This window comes from Sciurus carolinensis, chromosome 9, assembly GCF_902686445.1.
Source record: "Sciurus carolinensis chromosome 9, mSciCar1.2, whole genome shotgun sequence".
Classification (NCBI taxonomy): domain Eukaryota; kingdom Metazoa; phylum Chordata; class Mammalia; order Rodentia; family Sciuridae; genus Sciurus; species Sciurus carolinensis.
The window spans coordinates 65602632-65622071 of NC_062221.1; the positions used below are offsets into that span (position 1 = coordinate 65602632).

A 19440-nucleotide genomic window follows, 5' to 3' on the forward strand; every position below is an offset into this window, starting at 1 on the left:
GAACGACAAAAGAAGTATGGCTGAGAAATGTCAAGGTGTAACTGTCCTCGTGCTATAAGGGTTGCTCACCCGGCGCGGCTGGCCAAGGAGGGGGCTGCTAGCAGAAAGAGCCTGAGCGCGGGCCGATCAGATCCGTCACTGGGCGGAGTGCAGCCTGCGGCCTGAAGGACTCAGGGTTTCCCCATGATTCCCACTGTGACCACAGCTCGCCGCAGACCGTGGGGGAACGCACACTGGGGACACCGCCCGTGCGCTCGTTCCTATTCCTCTCTGCCAAGTCTGGAGCATTGCGAGATTTGCCTTATTCCCTGGTGGCTGTGGTGAGGCAAGGCCAGGCCGGCCGGCCCCCCTCCCCGCCCCGCCCGCTGCCGCGCCTGGGGTGCAGGCTCTCCCCGCCCTCCCGCCGGACGCCACCAGAGCGGCAGGTGTAGTCCAGAGGCAGCGCGCGGGTGAGTCGGCCCCAGTCTCTCCCAAATAGCTGATGGGGGTTGGAGGGGGGAGACAAGAGGGCCCGCAGTTGTGTCCACTTTTATCTTTGCTAGCAGCCGAGACAAGTACTGCCAGAGACTGGGAAGGCAGGCAGAAGAGTCATGGATGCCCACATTCTCCCCAGCAGCTATCCCCAAGTCAGGGTCCACAGGCTCTGAGCCCTACCCTGCCCGAATTTAGGGAAGATGGGGCTTGTGGTGCCATTTTCTTAGGAAAGGAAGCCAAAGGTTATTCTCCACTTTCGAGCACTGGCTTTAGGCCCAGATAGAGGCCTGGGCTTGAGTCCTCCCCTGCGATTGGACTCGGCTTGGGGAGATGGTGTTCTAGGTGGTTACATAACCTTATTTAGTCTCAATGTCCCCATGTATAAAATAGGGGCATAAGGATGCCACACTGGTTTCCTGTGAGGTTGAAACCAAAAGATATTACTAATTGCTGAGTGTGAAACTGATACCCCCCTTAACCAGTGACAAGTTCTGCTTCCTCAAATGTTGAAGTTTGAACACTAGAGAAGCACACCAAGGCAAGTATATTAAGCAGGTCTTATTTAAAGGTAATAATACAGACTTCTCCCAGGAGGGAGAAGGGGGCCACGGCTGATGTTCTACAGTCCCAGAGAAATGAGCACACCCTATGTCTTTTACAGGTTAGGGTAATCTTGTTCTGCTCTCTCCCCCCTTATCTCTCCTTCCTGCCTATGGGACAACTGACATTCCAATCTCCCAGGGGCGGTCTCCAACTTCCTAGACTCTGATGGCCTCCATTCCTTGATTTGACCAGAATTCTTATTCTACACTAATTGTCTGTCCTCAATTCTGGCTTCATTCCCCTCTTTAGTTTTAGTAATTTCTTACTGCTGTAAGGAAAGGGGTTAGGACCACTCTGGCTTCTTTGAACTGGAAGTGGGTGGCATGGGACAAGCAGTTTGGAGTTCCCTTTAGAAATTGGGTCAATTGAGGGGTCCACAGTAGAAGTCTGGTTGGGGGAGAGCAGGTTGTAAAGTCATCTGGGGGTGGATGCTTCTATGAGAGAGAAACAAAGAGACATGAGTTCAAAATAAGATTAATACAGAATAAATGTTGCAGCATCTGGAACATGTCAATGAATATCATGAAGATGACAGAAGTCAATTTCTCACCAGGAGGTAGAAGAACTGAGAAGTCGTTCCCATAACAAGGTCTAACAAAGGTTGGAGAGGACAAGGCCTTTATGTGGGAACTTTAACATTGTCAGAGTTATCAGGAATGTAAACACAACATTTAATTTTTAATGTCAATTGTGTTACCAGAAAATATAGTTAAGCTACTTAATGTCATCTGATTTTTGTAAAATATCCTTTTGTTGGTATAACCTGTCTTTAGAAGAGATCTCTATTATTTCTGTTACTTAGGGCTAGATAATCATACTAGCAAATGTAGATAAGCCTCTCTGTGTAGCTTAGGAAGATCTGTAGGCCTTAAACTGACTAAAAATTTCTGACCCTGGCAATTTTTCTTGATAGTTATCAGGCACGTTTGCCTAAGAATCTCTCTTATAGCTTCCAGTCATTATTTATTCTAGAGGGTCTAACACAAGTATACATTTTAAGTTACATTTAACTGTTGTTTCTTTTTTAAGTGACCAAGAATGGCTACGTTTTGGTTTTAACTGTTTTGCTAGGTGTTTAAGATCAAGCTGGTCAAATTGACCTGTTCCTGTTAAAGAGTCAAATGAATTCCCACAGGGGTCGCTCATGGGGAACTTGAAAGCAGCTTCTAAGCTCCTTTAGTGCCTGCCATTCCCTAGGTAGGGGTCTCCTTGATGAGATGGCTTCCCTCCTCTGCAGCAGGTGCACTGATTGGCTTTTCATCCTCCAGTGGTCTCATCAATCTCCCTGATCTGGAGGGTCTGGTGGCCCGGAGTTGCAAAACTCCTTAGAGAAGTTCTCTTGTTCCCTGGATTCAGGTTGACTCTGAGGACAAGAACCAAATACTGTTTGTTTGGGTTTTTTTCCCCCTTTATTTTAATCTCAATCTCTACATTTGATCTTAAACATTTAGCAAGCCAGTCTCACCAGTCATAAAATAAGAGTACTGGGCTTTAACTTTGCTGTCTTTAACTTTACAGTTATTTACCCCCTTTTATTAAATTGGGGTGTATATTATCTGTCTTATAGGCGATGGCTTATTATCTCAAATTAATATACATTGTTTGTTCTTGATGTAGTACATCTGTAAAACATTAATCAGGCAGCAGTTATAGAGTTTACAAGGAAAATGCAAAATGGATTTAATAACAGTAAAACATTTAGTTTGTGTAATAGCTATCTTGAATTTTGGCTGAGCTATACATTATATACCCTGTTTGAGATCACAGTAATTCTACAACAGAAACCAATCTTTTGACTATAATTTTAAGTAAGCTGAAGTGTGGCTTATTACGGAGCCACTCTAACATGCAGTAAGGTGGGAGGCAGAGCCTTATCTCAGGTAAGGTGGGGCTCTTCACAAATCTTAGGTAAAGTTTTCTAATTCTGATGCTGATCTTTGCTTCTTTCTTAAACATCATTTTAAGAAGTTTACATATATTATTTCTGGGTCTATATGAACATTAGTTCACACAATGTAACATTATATCTAAAACATGAATCAAAGAAAGGCTGAACTTTTAACTTTTCTTTTGTGTGGCAAAGTGGCAAAGTGTTTTTATGTTTCATGATATTAACCTTTAAATAAATCAGGCTCTCACTAACTTTTAGAAATACATTTACATTTAAATTTTTTATCTCAGCGTAAAAAGTAACAAAATTTACATATATCCTATTGATAACAAGTCCTGTTATAGAACATTCAATGATATAAATAAGTCCCCAATAAAATTTACTATTCTTACAAGTTTAAAATCACCATTACAGACAAGTTTAGTTTGGAGAATAGCAGCTGGATAAGTTTTCTGCTTTAAAGACTTGTATACCTGGAAAATATGAACACATTTATTATACAAAGAAGAGTAATAGCATAATTACCTTGATGTTTTTATATTAACCAAGTTTGGCTTTTAACCATAAGTGTACAAACCTAATTTTTAAGACTAACTGTTCTCAAGAATAAAACTTAACAGACACAATGATAAGAGTAAATTAGTATTTTTGAGAAATCCTTGTCATTTTAACATATAGATTAAACTGGCTTATATCAGCACATTAATATTTGACCTAAGGGGAAAAAAACTTAACTGATCATCTCACATACATATAACCAACTTAGTTACACAGAAATTTGTTGAATTTTGCCCTTTACTTACACACAGATTTTCTTAGCACTTATTAGACTTTCATGTATTTCATTGCACAAAGACTTTCCTACCCAGAAACATTTTTTCTACTAAATATATTTCCATACCTAGAATCTTTTATTTTTTTCTTTCCTATCTGGTGGCCACTTTTTGTTCACATTCTGAAACAATTCTTATGAAATTTTTGAATTTAGATGAATTACTCCATTTTAATAAGATGAAATATTTTATGTTATTTACGGTACTCTAATTGAAATGGTTGAAACTTTTGGATCCTTTTGTATATAGAATTGTGGAGTTAGGACTTAACTCTTAGTAACCTTGTTTTTAGTGATGACACAAAGCAATTTTAAACCCTTTTTATTTACCAATCTATGAAAACACCAATAATGTTTAAGTATGTTACCCCATGGAATTTAAGGAGTTAGCATTTCAACTTTGTAAATTAATCAGATGTCTCTAAGAAACACACTTGAGTAATCTCATATGTGTCAAATTTAATTTACTTTTTTTACTGTAAAAATTAAGATATCAGATAAGCGTATTGGATAGTATCTGCTGTCTCTTTCCTGTTGAAGAGAAGTCCTAGAAATAATTGATATTAGACATTTATAGACATCAACATTTTATTAATTTGACCACCTAGAGACTTGTAAGTTAAGAAATTTTAGACATTTTATCTTCATTTGTTTACCCAACTTAAATTGAACCTTTTTTAAATCACGTGAATTAAAAGTATCTAGATCGATTTTTAAAATTTTAATTTTAGGAGCACTCCTTATTTGTGTCAATTTTGATATCATGTACATGATATTTAGATGCACATGCATAGACAACATGATATCAGACACCACCATATACACATAACACAAAAGCAAAGGTCTTGTAGGTTTTTTGTTTGTTTGTTTTGTGGTTTTTTTTTTTTTTTTTTTTTTTTTTTTTTTTTTTTTTTTTGGTACTGGGAATTGAACCCAGGGGCACTCAGCCACTTAGCCACATTTCCAGTCCTTTTTTGTATTTTATTTAGAAACAGGGTTCACTGAGTTTCTTAGTGCCTCACTTTTGCTGAGGCTGGCTTTGAACTTGAGATCCTCCATCCTCAGCCTCCCAAGTTGCTGGGATTACAGGCGTGTGCCACCACGCCCGGCCATATAGCTTTTTATAGGTGACTCTCCATTGCAATGTAACAGATGTTTAAAAACTCTAGTTGAATAAAATTAGGACTGATCAAAAACATTGTTATGAGCTCAAAAAATATAGAATTTAAGGAAAAAACAAGAGCCTGGAAAAATGATATGGCCATTAATTATTTTAGTAAAGCACCATACAATTTACTTTTGCTGGATTTCAGGTAAAAGACTCTTTTTCCTTTTTTTTTTTTTTTTTTTCCCCCTTGGGTTTGAGATTGGTCTCCTAATGAGCCTTGAGGCTTCTCCATTTACATTTCAAAGACTGAGATCTGAGAGATAACTGTTCCAGCAGAAACTTGATGCCTAGGGTATTTTAACCATTTCTATCAGGACAGGTTTGGATGTCAAAGAAAATTATGAGAACTTATTTTCCATTACTTTTGAGAATGAAGCTCCGATGTAAAGCTCCTCACTGAGATATGCCATTGGCTTTTGACCTGGTTTGTCCATGGCTGCCTATCCAGTATTTTGGGGTGAATATTGTAAGCTCAGGGGCACAGTTAGTGGCCAAATAAAATCAGACAGAAAGTGGCCAGAGCAAACTTTATTGGAATTTGGCTCTCGGGCAAAATTCCCAGACCCCCGGGGTACAGCTCAAGTAGGGACCTGGAGAAAATGGCACGGTGGCCCTGGCTGCCCAGGGTTTTCATAGGCTGGAATGGGAGGGGGTCCTGCTGAGTGACAGATGGATGTGAAGGGTCAGTGGAATTTTCTAGCCCACTTGATCGGTCACCTTTTGGCGGGCTAGCCTTTGTTTTAGCTGCTCTGCTCTGCCCCCTACAGTCGCCTAAATTTCGACCTAACAAATATTTTTAGGGTTATTTTCCTCTCAGTGACAAACAGGTTAAATCTTGCTCCATAGGTAAGCTGAGGACAGGAACTTCAAGTAAGGTCCCTTTTTGATATTTCTGTCTTATGGTGGTTACTTTCCTGTCCTAGCTTGTGGGTTCCTTGAGACAGTTCCTAAGTATTGAGCCTGTTGATGGCATAATTAAGCTTTATTCTTTGAGATCTTATAATCCCTATTGGCTAAGAAGTTTAGGAGCTCTGTAATGGCCTTTTGATATTCCTCCTGGGTGGAGACACATAAAGGATGCCATTTACATATTGGAGAACAATTACAGATGTTTTATTTCTGAATTTTGTTAAATCCTTAGCTAGGGTTTGTCCAGAACAGGTGAGGGCCATCTCTAAATCTCTAAATCTTTGAGGCAACACTGTCTAAGTTAGTTGAGATACACTATCTGGTTCCTCAAAGGCAAATAGAAATTGTGATTGAGAGTCTAGGGTATACAGGAAAAGTCATCTTTTAACTCTAACATAGTAAACCTAGCAGCAGCTGGAATCCAAGATAACAGAGTATATGGATTAAGAACTACAGGGTGGAGGGAAATGACTGCTTAATTATTCTAAGGCTTTGGACTAGGCAGTTTGCTTTTTAACTCCCCAAATGAGTGAATTGCATTGGCTGTTGCAAGGCATTGTAAATTTCTGTCATTTTGAATGATCTTTAAGGTTTTCAATGATCTTTAATAAGCCCTTTTTCATGTCTTAATGCTCCCTTTCTTTCTTTTCCTTTTTGATCTCTATTACAAAAAATGGAAGATGCAAGTTGGAGAAGATCATCTAAGGACTGATCAGGGCCATGTACCAATTTTTATCATTTCCTCTAAATGTTTGGGGTTGACTGAATGATAAGTTTATCCTTTAAAAGTAGGTGGCCCTCTATGGATTCAGTATTCAGGGTGGTGTGTTTTCTTATTTCCTTCCTGAGTCTCTCCATGAAAATAGCAGGACTTTCCTGAAGGTCTCATATAATAGTTTTCTAGGAATCCTACTCATTGTTTGAATCCCAGTTAGGATGGTTTCTGGGAACTGCCTGTGTTCTAGATGGTTAAGTAATAGCATAATTTTTCCAGGTGAAGTCAAATACGTGGCATAAGTTTTGAAACATCTCAATATTTATTGGGATCCTCCAAAACCTCCCTAAATTTATTTTTATCTGTATTAAGTTGGGGGGGAGGTCCCCTTGATTTTTCTCCCTCAGTAGGTGATTCCTCAAGGCTTTCTCCTCTCATGGTAGAGATTATTGAGGCCAAGTCTGGTAACATATGAAAGGCACTTTTCTTGATTATTTGTAAATGTGCAGTATGCAGGCTAGTGGTGAACTTGGCAATACTATTGAGAGAGAAGTTCCCATCTGAGTTAAGTATTAGGGACGTCTCCCTAACTTTGAGCTTCCTTACAGTCCAGAAAAATCTGTCTCTCACTACCTGGCTTTGCCAAAGTTATTTCTGGCCTTCTTTGGCAAAGTGCTAGGGTCCCAGTTTGCCCTGTGCTAAAGACCCTTGGAGAATTTTGACTTAAGGGTATTACTGCTTTCTCCCTGCCACTATATAAACTCCTAATTATGAAAAAAAAAATGACAAAATTAAAATTGTGCATTTTTGCTTGTATTTTTGCCCTGTATACTTCGAAGAATCTCTGGAGGGTGAGGGGACATCTATTGGTTGTTAGGCATATAAATGTCCTTTTCTTGGAGGGACTCAGGGGAGGGGTTGATTTAAATACCTTCCTCTCACAGCTTAAAGAGAACACAGTGGGCACATTTAAGCACAGGAACAATAATGGGGAGATTCTAGATAGACTAGTGAAGTTTAACTATGTGAACAAAGGGAACCTGGGCATTTTCTTACTAATCATCCTAGGTCTTTCTTTTAATCTTACAATCTAAATTCCTAATGTTTGATCTGCGAGGGAAGGGGAGCATCTAGGAGGGAATAATGTATGTAGGCCAGTGTTGTACGGCCCATACATATGAGGCAGTTAATTGGCGCTTTCCCTCAGTGCCATTCATCAACTGATCACCCTAGATACCCCTTACGTCAGTCAGGAGCGGGGAGTCCAGAGAAGGAACCACCCAAGAGTAGCCCGGACCAGAGAACCCCACAGTTGTTCCAACCCTTTATCCGTCTCCACGTGTTCAAGGTAGATCAGGACTAGGGACACTGTGTACTGGTGCCAACTGAGCTCTGGGTGTGGACAGAAAAGTAGGAAATGGCTTTGGCAGAGTCCAACCTGCCTGGTCTGCATAGAGCAGGTGATTGGAAAATGGCTAGGCTGGGAACCTCTCACCCGAGTCTTGAGGGATGGTGGCTGCACTAGCTGCATTTAAGTAGCCGACGGGTGCCCATTTTGCCCTCCAGAAATAAAGAGATGGAAAGATGCACCTCAGACAGATGTGGGGTGCATGGAGAGAAGCTTACCTTGGTGTAGGTCTCGGTGGAATCTCCAAATCTGATACCACCATTTACCAGTGACAAGTTCTGCTTCCTCAAATGTTGAAGTTTGAACACCAGAGAAGCACACCAAGGCAAGCATATTAAGCAGGTCTTATTTAAAGGTAATACTGCAGACTTCTCCCAGGAGGGAGAAGGGGGCCACGGCTGATGTTCTACAGTCCCAGAGAAGTGAGCACACCCTGTGTCTTTTATAGGTTAGGGTCATCTTTGTTCTGTTCTCTCCCCTCTTATCTCTCCATCCTGCCTAAGTGACTAGGCCCAGGAGTTGCAAGTGACAGAGCAAAAAAGGTGAGATGCAAATGGCAGGGGGAAGGGCCAAATGGAGATACAGGTAGGGGCCCAGGGGGCATTAATTAGCAGCCCCCTGCCTGCAGATTTTTGGGAGGGGTAGTTAGGCAGATAACCTCGATGGTCAAAAGGGCTCTGGAAGCATTGATAATCCAATCTCCCAGGTGCAGTCTCCAATTTCCCAGACTCTGACGGCCTCCATTCCTCGATTTGACCAGATTTCTTGTTCTGCACTAACTGCCTGTGGATTCTGGCTTCAAAACCTGTTCCACAGAGAGCTCTGAATTTTAGCTGGGAAGAATATCAGCTTCTTGCATTGGGGACTGCTCGTCAGGCCAGGTCTGCCCCGCAGATGACAGGATGGCCTCCTGGCCCAGGAACTGCATGGGACCATGAACAAAGGTAAAGAAAAGCAGCTGTACCCTCCAGCACCCAACTTCCTTGTTGATAGCCATGGGGGTCTTCACCTGGGACAAAACGTGTAGCAGGGACAATTGATGCTTTCCTTAGAGAGGACATTCCTCACTATTCCTTCCCAAATGTCTTTACTCACACCTTTGCCTCAGAAAACTGGCAATCACTATCAAAATCATTAATACCTGCAATCTTCCTGTTACAGAGCAGAGTTCTAGGCTGGCACTTCAAGGTCCTTGAGGGTTAAATGACGTGCTCCAGTTAATGGAGATACTTGCTCTCTTCCACTCTGCTTGATGTGTGCTTAACTCTGTGTTGCATTCTCCGTTATTCAAAGGATAAGCATGTGCCCATTAGCCAGACGAAAGAAGCAGCCCACCTGAGATCTTCCAGTGCTTTCGGGGTGGACCACCTGCAGGGTTTACTGCAGCCTCACTGGGGTCAAGGTGAGAATGAAATGCCACAGCAAACAGGAGAAGGTATTTAGGAGAGCTACTTGCTCTCTGCCTGGGATGGCCCCGGGAGACTGAAACAAGATCTTGGCCTTCAAGGGCATTGTCCTTGAGCGTAAGGGGTGGGAGTAGCAGCATTTTGTTGTGCAAGGGACCCCTTCTCTTCCCCAATCTTAAAAACCTGCTCCAAAAGTCGGTTTCGAGAAAGGACAGAAATTAGGAACCGCCATCCTCTCCATAAGCAGCTACCCAGGAGCTTTGTCAGGAAGTTTGAATTTGAAGGTAGGGACCTTCCTTGGAATGAGCCGCATGCGGAATGAGTCCCAGAGCCTTCACGGAGCTGCGCACACATTCGGCTCCCGAGAAACAAGGGGCATCGGAAGCGGCGCGTGTCCTCTGACAGCGAGCAGGACCGTCTCTTCCTTCCTCCCGTCTCTCGCCCCACGGTTGTGAGCTCTTCGGCGGCCCCACCCTGCGCCCGGCATTGCGGTTCCCCCGTGGCTGTACCCTGGCCACGCACACGGTCTCTCCCTGCTGCCTGCCCTCCACCTTCCCGGCGCGCGCGCAGGCCCCTGCCTCTGCTGCTATCGCGCCGCTTCCCTGCCCCACGGTCCAGTCTCCGTGGCCCTAGGTGCTGGTCTTTATTCTAAAGTATTCTGCGCCCTTGCCCTCGGAAGACCCACAATCAGAAAGTCTTCGGGAAAAGCAGGATTTGGCTCCTGTTTGCTCACTGTTAGCTCAGTGAATGAGCAGACTCGCGTCCTGATTGGGTTTAAGTGAATCTGCCCCCCTTGATCACCAGGCAAGAGGCCGCCACAAGGACCGCCCCTCCAGCCTGGCCTTTGGCTCTGGGAGCTGCTGAGCGGGCAGCCGTGGGGGGCGGGGGGCCTGAGAACTCTAGCACTTGTGATGGTCAGTGACCTCTATGTTGCCAACTCCTCTGGGAACTTTCTCTTGATAGAGGAGCCACATCCAGGCTTTGACTCAAGGGGGCTGAGACCCATCCCAGCCCCAGGGGATTCCAGCCCTGGGGGACCTCAGCCAGGCAGGGCAGTGACCAGACAACTGTCAGAGTACGGTGCCGTGTGCAACGTTGGTTCTTTGGAAGTCAGGTTAGGGAATCCTCTCAGGGTCCCTCCGTTTGAAGCAAAATGGATAATGAAATCAACCACTTGTTACCTCTGCATTTTTTCCCTTTTTCATTTCACAATAGCCCTGAGGTAGGCACTCGTTTTACAGATACAAGTTGGTGTTGAGAGGTTACTCTCTCACCATGAGCACGTGACAGAGCAAGGACTTGAAACCTAGTTTTCTGCATGCCCCAGGTGGTCTTAACCTCCATGCTACCAACAGCATAACAAGAAAAGGAAACAACATGAGCAAAGAAGCTGAGTGAGGAAAGGTGCGGAGCAGAGGAGGGGCTACAGAAGAAGTCCACTAATAACTAAGAGAGAGTGGAGGCTGGAGAGGACAGGGGGCTGTGGAGGATCTTGTAAGCCACCAACAGGCCTTTGGACTTGGTCTGCCCCCTCCCATCCAGAGACTGTACACAGAGCATAATTGGGTCTCTCTGGCTGCAGTTAGGAAGATGGAGGAAATGGATACAACCAGCATCCATTGGAGAGAGCGGAGATTTGGATGCAGTCTGTTTTGGATCTTGCTTCTCAATGTCTTTTTCCTTATGCACACTGAGAAAATGATTCCTGCTGCAAGACACTCCTGTAAGTAAAAGAGGGAGTTGTTTTCAGCTGCAGGCGACCACCCCAAGACTCCAGCCATCAGAAGTCCTGCACAGTCACACATAGCGCTGAGGAATTTCACGCAACAGGTTATGGCATACCTAGATTCAGGTAGTGACAATGGATGGAGAATAAGAGCTGGATTCAAGGAATGATTAAAAGCAAAGGGCAAGGGGGAGGGAAGATAACTCCTGAGATTTGGAACTGAACAGCTGAGCACTGTAGCAGGGAGCATGGTGAAGATGATGAGTAATGTTTGGCTGCCCTGCGCTTGAAACAGGTGCAGAAGCCTAACAGGCAGTGGAGTTAAACAGACTGAGTCCAACATTTAGTTTCACCAACTGACTAGTTCTGTTACCTTGGGGCCGGGGACCCTATTAATTTATCTATAAGATAGGTAATCACAGAGTTTTACAGTTGTTGTGAGAATATAATGAGATAAGGAGAAGGGCACAGTGGTGTGTGTGCCTGTAGTCTCAACTGCTCAGGAGGCCAAGGCAGGAGGATCAGTTCAGCCCAAGAGTTTGAGGCCATTCTGGGCAACATAGCAATACTGGGGCGGGGAATGGGGGTGGGGGATGGGGGGATTTATTAGACACTACTGTGTCTAATAAATGGCAATGCTATCAGTAGAAATTGAAACCATGAAAATAAATGAAATGGTTTAAAAAAGCGTGCTTGGTGAGAATTGGCATTTGAGGTGTGGACAGAGGAAATGAAGCCTAAGATCACATGGACTGAGAAAGAGAAGGGAAGCCCTGAGAGCCTGATGCCTTGGATGCCACATGTAACCTGCAGGGAGCCAGGCCTGCCACTTCTGGGTTCCCCGAAGGATGGGTGGAGTCGGCGCAGAGGAATGCCAGGAACCCCTGGAGCAACTCGAAGCAAGTGCTGCTCAGATTTATTTTAGCTCTTCTTTTATAGTATTAAGTAAAGCAGGATTAAACAAGATACGAGTTATAGAGAAATTACCACTAGATCTGTCATTAACCACACCTTCCAGCAGGTGTCTAACACAGTGGGTACATTAAGGTCAACTTTCCATATTTACTTGAAGCTACTCACAGAAGCATATTACAGTGAGAGATATTTTCCTCTTTTCATCCTACTGGCCTTTGCTTACCCTTCGGTGTCAGACCTATTGTCAGCATAGCGACTCTATTTTGTTTTAAGCTAATTTTACCGAACATGCACTTAATCTTTAGCTCATATTATTATGTTTTTGATTTAACCTTAAAGGAATACTCTATTACCTAAACAAGCTCAGTTAAGACTAAGTTAGGTTATTTACTGCCAAACAATCAGTGTGAGTACCTAATTTTATCCTATTATTCTTTCTGTCATTGATTTATCCTCTACCTATGTAATACATATGTGATATTAATTATTTATTCACCATTTTTATTGTACACTCCTGTGTAGGGAAGAGGTGGATCTGTGGGAGGTGGGTCCTTAAACTTATTCGCTTGTTTTCCTCTAGGTGGATACCACAAATGTCCCCCAATCTTGTAAGCTTAGTAGGGCGGTCCTAGTACTGTGGGGACAATAAGTCTCCTGTTCTGTTTGTTAGGCTGTTTACTGGTAAAGCATTAACTGGGGCAGGTGTGGTCAGCACAGAAGCAAGCAATTCCTGTAACTGAGTTTTCTGAAGAACTCCTCAAACTCCGTACTTTCAGACTTATGTGTGATATAGTACATTTTTTAAAGCATTCCTCATTCTCCCCCAAGCTCCACAGATTCATTGAGGCTAAATTCTTATCACAACAGTCAGGGAATATGATTTGCAGTTGCATAGTTATAAGCATGATAATTACACGAAAACATCCAGTTCCCAGGAGAGGTGACAGCGGCAATTTCCTGGAATGATGGCCTTGCCAAGCCCTTCCCCATGCTCGGACCTTGTCAAGCAGCATGGCAGAAATGGTCCCGGCCAGTAGCCACACAGTTAGTCGATCCACCTCACTTTCATCTTCCTAACAGAGCCAGATGTCAGGGTAAGCATCCCTCTCTCAGGGGTGACTTGGAGGGAGCAGCCCACAATCCCAGTGCTGACCCTCAAGGCAAGTTGTCAACAGCAATCCCATTTCCTTGCAATCCCATTTCCCTGGCTTAAGAAGATGTATTTGATACAGTTCTGTGTGGTAGAACTTGATGAAATGTCTGCTGTGGGGCTTCAGAAAAGATTTCCTTGATTTTTTTTTTTTTTCTCTTTCACCAGTACTGGGGATGAAACCCAGGGCTGCATACATGCAAACCCAGTGTTCCACCCCTAACCTATATCCCCACTTCTTTTTTATTTCTAATTTTATTTTGAGATGCCCAGGTTGACCTCTAACTTGCGATCCTCCTGCCTCAGTCTCTTGAGTTACTGAGATTTCAGGTGCACACCACCGCACCTAGTCAAGATTTCCTTGATCTTAAAAGGAGATGTGTGTGCACATTGGAACCACGATGAGATGCCACTTCACAGCCACTAGAATGACTAGAATAAAAAGTCAGATAGTAATAAATGTTGGCCAGAATATGGAGAAATCAAGATCCACCCACACTTTTTGTAGGAATGTAAAATAGTATAGCCACTTTTCAAAACAATCTAGCAACCGGGTATAGTGGCATATACCTGTAATCCCAGTGGCTCAGGAGGACAAGGCAGGAGGATTGCAAGTTCAAGACCAGCCTCAGCAACTTAGCAAGGCCCTAAGCAACTTAGAGAGATACTCTCTGAAAATAAAAAATAAAAAAGAGCTGGGGATGTGGCTCAGTTGTTGAGTGCCCCTGGGTTCAATCCCAATACCACACCCCCAAATAAAGAAAGTAATCCAAATTTTCATAGCAACATTATTTATAATAGTCAAAAAGTGAAAACAATTCAAATGTTAATCAATAGATGAATGGATACACAAAATGTGGCCCTGTGAGTGTGTGTGTGTACACCATATACACACATACTGGAATATTATTTGGCCATAAAAGGGAGTGCCAATACATTCTACAACATGCATGAACCTTTTTATCTCTTTTGGGAGTATTGGGGATTGAACCCAGGGCCTCCTCATGCTAGGAAAGAACTCTACTGATGGGAATTTCTGACTAGGTGATAGTAGAAACAATTTCCAGCAAAATTAGTGTGAACATACAGGCAACATTTTAAGTGGGGCCTCAGCTGAAGGAAGACAGAACTAATCAAGATGGGGAGCAGGCATCTCCCCAAACAGGAATAGATGTAAGCTTTTTTTGCGGTGCTGGGGATGGAACCCATGGCCTTGTGCTTGCAAGGCAAGCACTCTACTGACTGAGCTATCTCCCCAGCTAGATGTAAGCTTTTATTGATTTTCCAGAGTGGGCTAAAGTCCAGTAATTTTTCTTTGACCAGGGTGCACTCAAACTCCTGGTCTTGAGAAATGTTCAGTTAGCTTATTCCAGGAACTGCTGTATTTTTCTGTTGCTGTTACTGTCTTGCACAAATATCTCAGCCTTGTGGAAAGGTTTGGCTGTTGTAGCTGCAAAGGGGGGTCTTGGGGGAGTGGGGCATGGAAGAAAACACATGCCATGCTTTTTAGGGAGGAACAGATTTGGGCCCAGGAGTTTGTTTGCCTTCTGTCCTTCCATACTGACAGGACAGCCTCATCTGGTTTATTCTTGGAGACATTATGGTGAAGGCATCCTGGCTTTTATGATGTACCTAGTCTGTGGTCAATAAGAGTATTTGGGGAAGAATAGGTAAGGACACATATTACACTTGGGTAATAGGTCATGAGTTAACACCTTGGGAGTGCACCCCATAATGGTGGTCTCACTACCACTGAGCTACACCCCAAGCCCTATGATGAACCTTTAAAACATGCTAAGTGAATAAACCAGTCACATAGGACCACATCCTATACGAGCCATTCACATGAAAATCCAGAATAAAAAATCTACAGAGACAGGAAATACCTTTATTTTATTCATTTATTTATTTTTACTTAATAAGACAGGAAATAGGTAAGTGGTTGCTTAGGGCGGGGTGGTGGCAGGGGAAAAGGAAGTGATAAATAAAGGACATGGGGTTTCTTCTACAGGAGATGAAACTATTCTAAAGTCAACTGTGATGAGGGTTGCACCTATTTGTGAATATACCAAAAATCATTAGTTGTGCACTTCAAATGAATGCGTTGTATGGTATATGAATTATCTCTCAATAAAACTTAAAAAAAGAGAGATACCCCCAATATAGGCTCTTCTCAATGTGGTTGTGTCTGGATGGGATGGCTGGAACTGCTCCAGCCATCTTGCTATGAGGATAGTGTTGATGTGAGTGTGGTGGAATCAGAAGTATCAAGGAGAGCCAGGTGTGGTGGTGCATGCCTGTCATCCCAGCAACTCAGGAAGCTGAGGCAGGAGAAGGCTAGCCTGGGCAACTTAGTGAGACCCTGTCTCAAATAAAATTAAAAAGGGCTTGGAATGTAGCGAGGTGGTAGAGTACCCTTGGTTGTTCAATAAACAGTATTGAAAAAAAAAGCTAAAAAAAAAAAAAAGAGAGAGAGAGAATCACTGAGAAGCAGCAATGGACACCTGACTGTCTGTCATGTTATGTGACATGATGAGCTCTTCAAGTCAGCTTGAGTGGGAATTTTTGTTGTTGGTGCTGTTTTTAAATAACCAAGTATTTAAACACAAAAAGGTTTAATGTAGAAAATTAGCTGCTTACAAACCTTTGGAAGTGCTGGGCCATCCAGCTCTAGGCTGAATCTCTAGGAGTGACTGCTAGGATCTTGCAAAACCAACCTGCGGTGGGAACCACCACTTCTGTTCCCAATTGGGAAAGCAGGGACTCAGGAGGCCACCACAGGATCTATCGTGTTCAGTAACACAGTGCTTGGTGACTTAGGGATCAAAAACCATTGCCAAATCACCTCAGTTGCCAGTCTGCACTCACCCAAGGAAGGTGGCAAATGAACATGGAACACTTCAGGTAACTTGCACATCTCCCTCACCAGACTGACAGAAGAAAAAAGCCAAAGCAGCACGAAGACCCCTTCACTTGATCTCTGCCTTTCAGAAGCTTCCTCTCTAATGTTCAACTGCTTTGCTCTTCATTACTACTTCCGTCCCAGATATTCTATCTAGAGTTACTTTTCCTTCTGCTCAAAATATCCTTTAGACTTTTCCAAGGGTCTACTTGTGATGAGCTTTCACTTTTGTTTTCCCTGAAAATACCTTTGTTTTTTTGCCCTTACTCTTGGAGGATTTAAAACAAAAATGAACAGATTTCAAAAGCTCCTGGAGGAAAATCCCATGTTCTCCATACTTGTTTGTCAGGAGAAAACAAAGAAAATTGCAGAAATAAGGCCTGTCTTACATCTGCTTTCTAAATTCTGAAAATCTAATATTCAGAATTCAACTTCAAAGAAATCTACAAAATGTAAATTTTTGTGTCCTAGCCTTTCCTGGGCAGTAAAATACTCTAGAAGGAGATAGTAACAGTGGAAAGGATCCCTGTGGTTAAATGGCATCAATGTAGGGGCCTGATTTGGCCAATGGACTTGACAAAGAGAAATCAAGGGGACTCCTGAGTGGGGCCATTTCAGTACAGTAGTGGGAAAAGTGAGATTGTAATGATCAGAACAGAAGAAGAGAGGAATGAATTCAGCAAATGTAGATGGTTTGAGGATTCCTGTGCAATAAAGAGAAGAGAGAGGGAGTGGATAGAGGGTACGTCTAGTTTCAACAGAGTTTTGGTTGGCTGTTTTTCTGCTTGGGAATCAGACATGTTTTTGGGTGGAAATGAAGGTGTCAATCAAAGAGAACAGAGGGAGAGAGTGGACACACAACGGGTGGAGGGCTGGCTGCTGGTGGAGGGGGTGCTCGCAAGGTGTGGAAATATGTCATGATATTTGGCTAAATGACAAAAGCATATTATAAAGCAGATACTGCATGATCCCTTTCCTGTTTTAAAACTATATTAGCTGAGTGCGGTGGTGAATGCCTGTAGAGGAGGACCACAAGTTTGGGGCCAGCCTCAGCAACTTAGCAAGGCCCTAAACAACTTGGTGAGATCCTGTCTCAAAATAAAAAGTAAAAAGGGTCGGGGATGTGGCTTAACGGTAAAGCAGCCCTGGGTTCAATCTCCAATACAAAAAAAGAATATATATATATATATATTTATATTTCCTCCTGTTTGCTTATTCTTTCTTCTATAATGGTCACATTTACTTTTGTAAACAGAAAAAAAGCAATTAAGATTGTTAAAGATGACACAAGTGCAGGGTTGTCCTTGAATTAAAAAGGAATAAATTGCTGAAAAAAAAACTAAAATGCTTAATAAAATAATATGTAAGCTGAGTAAAAAGCAAGCAGTACTTAGGCACAAAGGGAGGACAGGAAGGCATGCAAAACAAAGCCAGATGTGGACTGGAGGACACGACATGTGCAGAGCTGGTGAATCTGAACACCCGATTCTACAGCCTCTCAGGACTAGCAGGACAGAAGACAAAGTCCAGGGACCACGAAGAGGGAAGATCACGGGGAAATGCCCCCAAAGCAGACTCCAGAGGGATATTCTCAGTGTAAAGGTGACCCAGAAATAAGCTCTTTCATCTCATAGAACTGCAAGGAAAACTGCCTTTTGGATCCTGATGCTAATTAAATTGAAGTGGGTCTGTATTTGTAACCACAGGCTACAAGTTCTACAAGTTCTCTTACAAGTTTCAGCCTCTATTCACACACTAGGCTACACTCTTCTCCCAAAAGAATAACCAAAAAACCTTGGAGCCAATAATTTGATTAAAAATAGTCCTGAAAAAAATAACAGAGTGAATCAAACAACATTACCCTATGTAAATTTATGATTACACAAATGGTGTGCCTTTACGCCATGTACAAATAGAGAAACAACATGTATACCATTTGTTTACAATAAAAAAAAAATAGTCTTGCTCTTGTAATGCCTATATGTCCCTGACAGAAGCAAGCATCCCTGCCCTCAAAGAATCCCAAGGCAATGTTCTGAAGAAAATGAGCAGCCCCCAAATAAAATAATTCACTAAATATACGATAAACAGAACATTGTGAGTGGGAGCCAACAGAAATAAGAAAACAAATTCAGTCCCAAACTTTAGATGTTAGAATTGTTAAACCTATTATAACTAAATAAGTATGTTTGATATAATTTAATAAATAAAATAGAGCCTTGAAAATATGGCAAAAGAACAAGCAGACATGGAAAATATCAAACAACTTGTAGAAAAGAAAAATATAATTGAAATGTGAAATTCAATAGAGTTGACAGATGATTAGACATAGCTAAAGGGATGATTGCAGATGTGGAAGACAGAACAGAACTTACCCAAACTACAGCCCAGAGAGATAAAGATTAGAAAATATAAAACAGAAGTTAAAAGGTCATGGAAGATTAAGGCATTCTCTTAAATATTTAATACTAATTCTATGGGTTGAGTAAATAAGGGGAAAAGATGATATTCAAAGAGTATTACTTTCTATAAATAACTTTCTGTAAACTAATAGAGTATTACTTCTATAATCCACAGGTTTGAGAAGTCAAAAAAATGTCATCTATATAAGTAAAAAGAAATGTGCACCCAGAATCATCATAGTGAAAATAATAATATATATTAAATATTAAAATATCAAATAATGTGCTATAAAATGATGGAAATCAAAGATATAACTTTCAAACAGATAGAGACAAAAAGGAATAGGGAAAAAAATTCAATCCAGGGGCTGGGATCGTAGCTGAGTGGTAGAGTTCTTGCCTAGCACATGTGAAGCTATTTGTTTGTTTGTTTGTTCAGGAACTGAACTCCGGGGCACTCATCCACTGAACCACATCCCCAGTCCTATTTTGTATTTTATTTAGAGACAGGGTCTCACTGAATTACTTAGGGCCTTGCTTTTGCTAAGGCTGGCTTTGAGCTCACAATCCTCTTGCCTCAGCCTGTGAGCTGCTGGGATTACCACACCAGCGAGGTACTAAGTTTGATCATCAGCACCACATAAAAATAAGTAAATAAAATAAAGGTGCTGTGTCCATCTACAACTAAAAAATATTTAAAAAAAAATCAACCCAAACTGAGTGTGGTGGCACATTCTTGTAATTCCAGCAGCTCAGGAGGCTGCGGGAGAAAGGTTGCATGTTCAAGCCCAGCCTGGGCACATTAGTAAGACTCTGACTAAAAATAAAAAATGAGAAGAATTGAGGATGTAGCTCAGTGGTAGAATGCTTGCCTAGCTTGTGCAAGCCCTGGATTCAATCCCCAGTAACCGCCCCATGCCCCCCAAAAAGAAAACGACA

At 42.3% G+C, this 19440-nt stretch overlaps 1 protein-coding gene across 1 annotated transcript in view; it reads left to right on the forward strand.

Moving 5' to 3' along the window:
• Positions 1 to 19440, forward strand: part of Pigz (phosphatidylinositol glycan anchor biosynthesis class Z) — a 26709-nt gene continuing 7269 nt past the window's right edge. Inside the window, exons 1-2 of the mRNA XM_047563891.1 lie at positions 1 to 449; positions 8707 to 8944. Of these exons, the coding sequence (XP_047419847.1) occupies positions 8895 to 8944 (50 nt within the window). The 5' untranslated portion in view covers positions 1 to 449; positions 8707 to 8894. The remainder of the gene's footprint in view (positions 450 to 8706; positions 8945 to 19440) is intronic.